Raw genomic sequence first — 6,366 nt, 5'->3', positions numbered from 1 at the left:
TCTTTAGTTATTTAATTATTTCTTTCTATTGATTTATTATCCAATTTTTATTAGAAATTTTTAAATTTGAATCCAAAAACTTTAATCTAAAAATCACTCTTAAAATCTAATCCGACTTGCACATTCCATATGTTTTTTAAGAAACTACGTTATTTCAATTTCAGCTTGATGGACAGCACAACTACTACCCATCCTCTAATCCCCCATGCAGTAAGTTTGTGTTTGGTAGGTAGCTTAATCCGAATAGCCCTTTCATCAATCTTTCGAAATTTAGAGAGGAAATCATTTTCCTGCATTTAATATTCTCAAATATATTCCGAAACTTCCGCCTTGAGTATCTGTTGCCTATGGATTTCCTTACACTTCTTCCATCCAAGATTGCTGTGAATTGTGCTGCCACTTCTCTTAACACCACAATCCCTTTCGCTAAGGGTTCTAGATATTATAGGAAAATATATGAATATATATATATATATAACTGCTTGGAAGTTCAAGGTTGACAAGTTTGCGCTTGAGCAACCACATCCCCTATTTTGGTTACATATATATATATAACACTAATGACTTTGGAAAACAAAGTACGATCTGAATTTGGAAAACATCTCTCGTATAAAAACTGAGGATGATTACCGTCGTAACACATGCTATAATGGTACAAATTCAAGTTCATGTCAAGTACAAATCAGCCCTTTTCTTTTCTTTCCTTTCACTTCCCTTTATCTTTTGGGAACTTTGAAGGTTCTATGAATAATGTATTCTTCCACACAAACAAATGAATAACTTACAGGTTTGATAGGTGATCATTCATCTCTGAAGCAAAGCCGCCTCCTTCAATACTGAAAAACAAACAAGGTGATAAAAGGAACAAAAATTAAGGCAATTTGAACCTCATCTATCAACAGTGTATGCCACAGAGGGTGGGTGTGGTTGTTGAATCTCAGATTGAGACTGAGACTGGGACTGTTGAGCTTGGGCCCCAGCTTGCGCCTGTGCAAGCTTTTGCTGCTCAACAAACCTGCTCATGCGCTCAAGCAATTGAGCAGCCTTCCGCTTCCCCCTATCTGTACCATTTTGAGCCAAGTCCATCAAAGGACCCATCACTCCTAGTTCCTGGGCCTCTGCTAAATGCTGTTGGTCTCCGGCACAGAGGTGCACCAAAACCGCAGCTGCATTCTCCCTATTCCTAGGAGATCCATTACCAATAACATCTACCAAAACTGGCACTGCCTCTGCTGCTCCTATGGCAGACTTACCTTCCGGGTGGCTTGAGAGTATTGCAAGTATGGCTAAAGCCTCATCCACCATTCCTCCTCCAGGTTCTGTCAACAAACGCATTAATGTTGGGACAACTCCGGCTCTCACTGCTTTTCCCTTGTTCCCTTGGTAAATGCACAAATTAAAGAGTGCTGTTGCTGCATCTTTTTTCCCCCTTTGTGTGCCTTCACTTAGCAATGTCACTAGGGGAGGAATTGCTCCTGAGGCACCAATTGTCACCTTATTTTCATCCACTACTGAGAGGCTGAAGAGGGCAGCTGCTGCATTCTCTCTAGCTTCCATGCTTCCCTTCTTAAGCACCTGGACTATACCGGGAACTGCTCCAAAAGATATGATACTTCCTTTGTTCTCTTCACAAATGGAAAGGTTAAGAAGTGCTGTTACAGCATGTTCTTGGGTCCGTGAATCAGGTGTCGAAAGGAGGGTCACAAGGAGAGGTATGGCCCCAGCTTCAGCAATGGCCACACGATTATCTGCATTTCGTTTGGCAAGAAGACGGATTTCACCTGCAGCCATTCTTTGATCTTCAGGACTGCTGGATGCAAGCTTACGGAGGAGAATTTCAATCTTGGTACGTTCAGCGGGTGAGCAGGCAGATGTGGTTTTATTGGGTCGAGAACTACCGGGTCTTTTAGGCGGCTCAATGCCATTTGCCTCACACCATTGAGCTATTAGACTACGCAATACATAATTGGGCGTAAGAGCAGGGCTACTGAGGGTCTGTTGTGTCTTTGGACATGTTCCATGACCTTGCTCCAGCCATTTCTCAATGCAAGAACGTTCATAAGTCTACAGAAGAGAATAAGGAAGCCTGTTAAAAATATAGCACAAAAGTAATGGAAAACAAGATTTCAGCATCTGCTTAAATGTGCAATCATCCAAAGTACATATTTGAAGACACAAGTTTCTTAAAAACACCTTTTAGTTAGCATCTGACTTCTCTTGCAACTTCAAGTCTAGTTACTTAAAGCAATTTAAATAGAGAACAAATATATGACTAGAACCATTTCATGAACTATCCCTTCGCCAAATAAATTAGCATGAAAATGTGATCTGATGCAAGATGCTAGGTGTATAGCCAAACAAATTTAGAAAGCAAATTTAAGCATTTACAGACAAACATTTAAGTAAAGGAGAGAGAAGTGGTTTTCATTTTTCAAGGCTGGAAATGATCTAGAAATAAGAAAAAAGATTGGTCTATCAGGGGCAGGAAATCTACAACAAATGTACCTGCCCTGTGGAAACAATGACAGGGTCCTTCATCAACTCCAGGGATATTGGACAGCGGAAATCATCTGGTATAACTGGAGTCTTATGATTTCCATCAGTGGTTGCTTGCCCACTACTACTAGGAAGATTCTTTTCCCTTGCAGAAGCATCCAAATTAGGATTTTCTGTCTGTACAAAATCCTTGATTATCTTTAGTAAGTTTGACATCTTTTCAAATGTTTCCCCAGGATCTCCACAACTGGCAGAAACCATCTCATGTAGAGCTAGTGATTCTTGCGTAAGTTCAGCTATCCCAACCAATTGTAACTTCTCGGCTAATCTCCTTAGAACATCTGGATCTGCTGCAGCATCGTTGCTTTTATTGTAGAGTGATAATAGATCCTCGTACAGTTCAACATCCGGAACATCAACCCTTCCTTTAGCTCTCCTGAACTGAGCTAGAACAAGCTCCACCTAAACATAGAAATATTCTACATGTAAACCCATTTTTTTTAACAAAATCACATATGAAGTAACTTAAAGTTTCTTTAGAGCTTCAAACTCTAGTTGAATAGTTTTAAGATAAAATGATATGTAGTTTTAGTTCCCCTCCTAGAGTATCTCCATGCTTATAGATGCTATCCATTTGGTTCCTCAAACCAATTGCCACTCGTTTAAAACTCAACCAATCATGATTGTTGTGATATCTTGAGGTCACTTTCTTCCATGTCAAAGATGACTACGGTTCAAGTAATCATCTTTGGTCATACAGAAAAGGACCTATGACATGGCAAGAGGAGAAGTATCTACAGTGGAATTCTTCAAAAGATGTGTCTACTGATAAATCTATACCTGTTCCTTAACTTCATCTGATATGTCAAGATTCTCATACGAAATTCCACTCAAAGCTTGCTCCACCCGAGCTGTCACTTCATGAAATTTATGCATAATCTGATCCCTCTCTAGAACCTGTAAGCAGAATAAAAAGAGTTTATTGGTCAATAGCCAAATGCAGTGGCAAACGGTTCACCAACATAGAATCAGTTTGGGGTAAAAATTGTCATTTAAAGTTGAACTTGAGTTTCAAACAGTTGATTTTAGAATAAATAGATGTAGCAAAATTAACAATATACAATAATATTGATCCAAACAAAGAACATAGAAACACCTTCTATGGAGGCTATGAACTCATGGCTTCCATCTCAAATTATACAGTGACCAAATATAAGAATAATACAATCATTGGCCATTTTCAAGGATTGATTTTCTGAGACCGTAATTTTCTTAGTAGGCAAGAGCATCACTGTCAATCTCAACCAGAACCTAAAAAACAGTGTTGTAATACAATTCCAGCTTGAAATCCAAAGCGAAAACAGTAACTATGACCACCCAATTAAGTATCATCGCTTCTGCCAAAATGTTCAAAAAGTTATCACCAAGGCAAGAAACTTAGGATCCATATATTGGGTATGCTACTAGTACCAAGCACCACCTCTCGGCTCCTTTCCCTTTCCATCTCTCCTCTTTTTCCTCCATTCACTCTCAATTTCACAACCTCAAAGAACCTCCGGAAACAGAGCAGGCAGTAATATGTCTGCAGAAACAAATCTCCATAATCAGAATGAAAGACTCAAACCGTCCAGCGGTAAAACTTCCTCCTTAAATTTCACAGGCTCTCGAGCATATCATGTTGGCAATTACAGTAGGGATGATGATACCACTTAGTTTCACAACCTTATAAGCAAAGTAACAGAGGCTGAGATAAGGATGTAAAAGACAACTAATGGAAACAAAAGAGGATCAAAATAGTTATATTAAATGAATGATTCAGAGTTGACAACAAGTTCATACACGAAGGGACAATCCTATAATTTAATCAACAACGTTATGCAATTTTTATAAAGTAAAACCTATTGCAGGACTACATATTATACTTTAGCCTTGTATTTATCGATGACTGTGACGCTTGAAAATCTTTGAGATGAGAATTTCTATTATAATTATCTAAATGTGTAAAGGGAAATTAAAGGTGATAATAATCAGAGACGAATGCAAAGGGAACTTAAAATAATAATCAGATGAAGTTGTGGCTAGAACATCTACTGAATTGGCTTGAGTGGTTTTTTTTAACAATATCGTTTCCTAGTACTATTTAAAAAAAAAAAAAAAGCACAGCAATTTCTTTTATGAATTAATAAGAAAATGTAGCAGTAAATATCATATTAGAATTTCAATATTCCATTATCTTCCGCTGGGCTAAGCTAAAATTAAGCGTAATATATTATCAATTGATTTTAGATAATGTTATGATAAGAAATGTTCACGCTTGAGAAGCTAGTTTTCCTCGACATTTTCAGCAACCAAATAGATCCAAAAGAAATCGACTAACAATACTCACACACCAGGTAAATCTTGCTGCCTTCACTGCCGAACCTGAGTAACTCCTTAGCCGAAACCAAAGCTTCTTTCAGCGAGACCAAAGCTTTAACAGTTTCTTCGGGGATTTGCTCTTTGCTTTCTCTAATCTCCTCGAACATTGGCGTCAACAGCTTCAATCTCCTAGCGAGATTGCAAAACTCCTTCTTCACGGCGCATCTGTAATCGCCGATTGGAGCTATCTGGTTCACCGCATCGGTCAAGCTCCGCACCAGCTCTCCTTTCTCTTCTTCCATTCTGAAATCTGGATCTTGCTTAAACACAGCGTTTTCAAACTTAAAGGCTCTGATTCGGATGGAGATTCAGCTAAGTTTCCGAAAGCTAAAATGAGAAGGAACTCGCCTCCGTTGAAGAGAACACTTTGACGGGCGAGAAAGATAATTTATATGCAGCCTACTTGGACCTTTTTCTTCCCCCAGCTCGGCTTAGTGAGCTGAACCGGACCGGATTGAAAGAGGAAGAAGAGCGGAGCCGGAGAGGGCTTAGAATTAGAAATAGATGTTAGATGGACTCATGTCATGTGGTCTTTTACCGACGACTCGTTGCAAAGTTCAGCTCGGCTCGGCTCGGCTCTTTTGTGTTAAACTAGCGCCGGTCGTCTTGCAGTCAGTGAAAACTGAAAAGGAGTTTAAACAGTTAGTTCTTTACAATTTCATGTTTAATTTTGCCGAAAAATCTCAAATTTTCTTAAGAATTTTGGTTTAATATATAATTTTTTATAAAAATTTTAATTTTATATAAATTTTAATTTAATTAAATTTTCATAAATTATTAACATAATAATATTTTTACAAAATATTAATACAATTATTGACATGCAAAATATTTCAGTAATTTGTTAATTTTGTTTGTTATTACTTGATTTTTCTGAAACAATTTAATCCTTTTAAAATCATGCATATTTTTAAAGGCGTAAAAAAATTAAGGTTAATGTTTATGATTGTTAATTTAATAAATAAAACCAATAGTTAGAGGCTTTTAGAATTCTTAAAATAAAAGTTAATTTCATTATTTAAAATAAAGGTATAATGATAAATTTAATTCTTAATTATTTCATCTTTTGTCAATTTAGCATTTATTCTTTTTTAACTAAATTTGATTATTATTGTTTAAAAAGAATAAAAAATTTATGAAAATGTTGATTATAACATCAATTATTTAACAATGTTGGTTTGGCAACTTGTGTGGCAATCCAATTTGTCTTTTTCTTGACATAATAATATTTATCTTATATGATACATCAACAAATAATTTTAAATTTATAAAATATTTAAAACAAGTCATTATAAAATTTAAAAAATCATACAAATATTGTCATCTAAATGTCATGTTTAAAATTTTAATATTTTAATTAAAACTTTTATTTTTTTTAAAATGACAATTTGACATTTTTAAAAATATTAATGATCAAATTCAACCCATTTTAAAATATTTAATGTCAAATTA

The 6,366-nt window shown here is 36.1% G+C and overlaps 1 protein-coding gene across 2 annotated transcripts; it reads right to left on the bottom strand.

Moving 5' to 3' along the window:
* Positions 1 to 590: 590 nt before the first annotated feature.
* On the bottom strand, positions 591 to 5,368 carry LOC105769549 (U-box domain-containing protein 13). Of its 2 annotated transcripts, XM_012590252.2 has the most exons (5): positions 4,887 to 5,031; positions 3,653 to 4,078; positions 3,337 to 3,453; positions 2,506 to 2,958; positions 591 to 2,064 (listed from the first exon to the last, which is right to left on the bottom strand). In XM_012590252.2, exons 3-5 carry the CDS (start codon positions 3,430 to 3,432, stop codon positions 889 to 891), a joined length of 1,725 nt encoding a protein of 574 aa, XP_012445706.1. In that variant the 5' UTR covers positions 3,433 to 3,453; positions 3,653 to 4,078; positions 4,887 to 5,031; the 3' UTR covers positions 591 to 888. The 2 variants fall into 2 exon arrangements, with proteins under 2 accessions (XP_012445706.1, XP_012445704.1); XM_012590250.2 differs by lacking the exon at positions 3,653 to 4,078 and having other exon boundaries at positions 4,887 to 5,368.
* Positions 5,369 to 6,366: the final 998 nt, after the last annotated feature.

This window comes from Gossypium raimondii, chromosome 5 (assembly GCF_025698545.1).
Source record: "Gossypium raimondii isolate GPD5lz chromosome 5, ASM2569854v1, whole genome shotgun sequence".
In the NCBI taxonomy this organism is placed as follows: domain Eukaryota; kingdom Viridiplantae; phylum Streptophyta; class Magnoliopsida; order Malvales; family Malvaceae; genus Gossypium; species Gossypium raimondii.
This window is presented reverse-complemented; position numbering and strand designations above follow the sequence as displayed.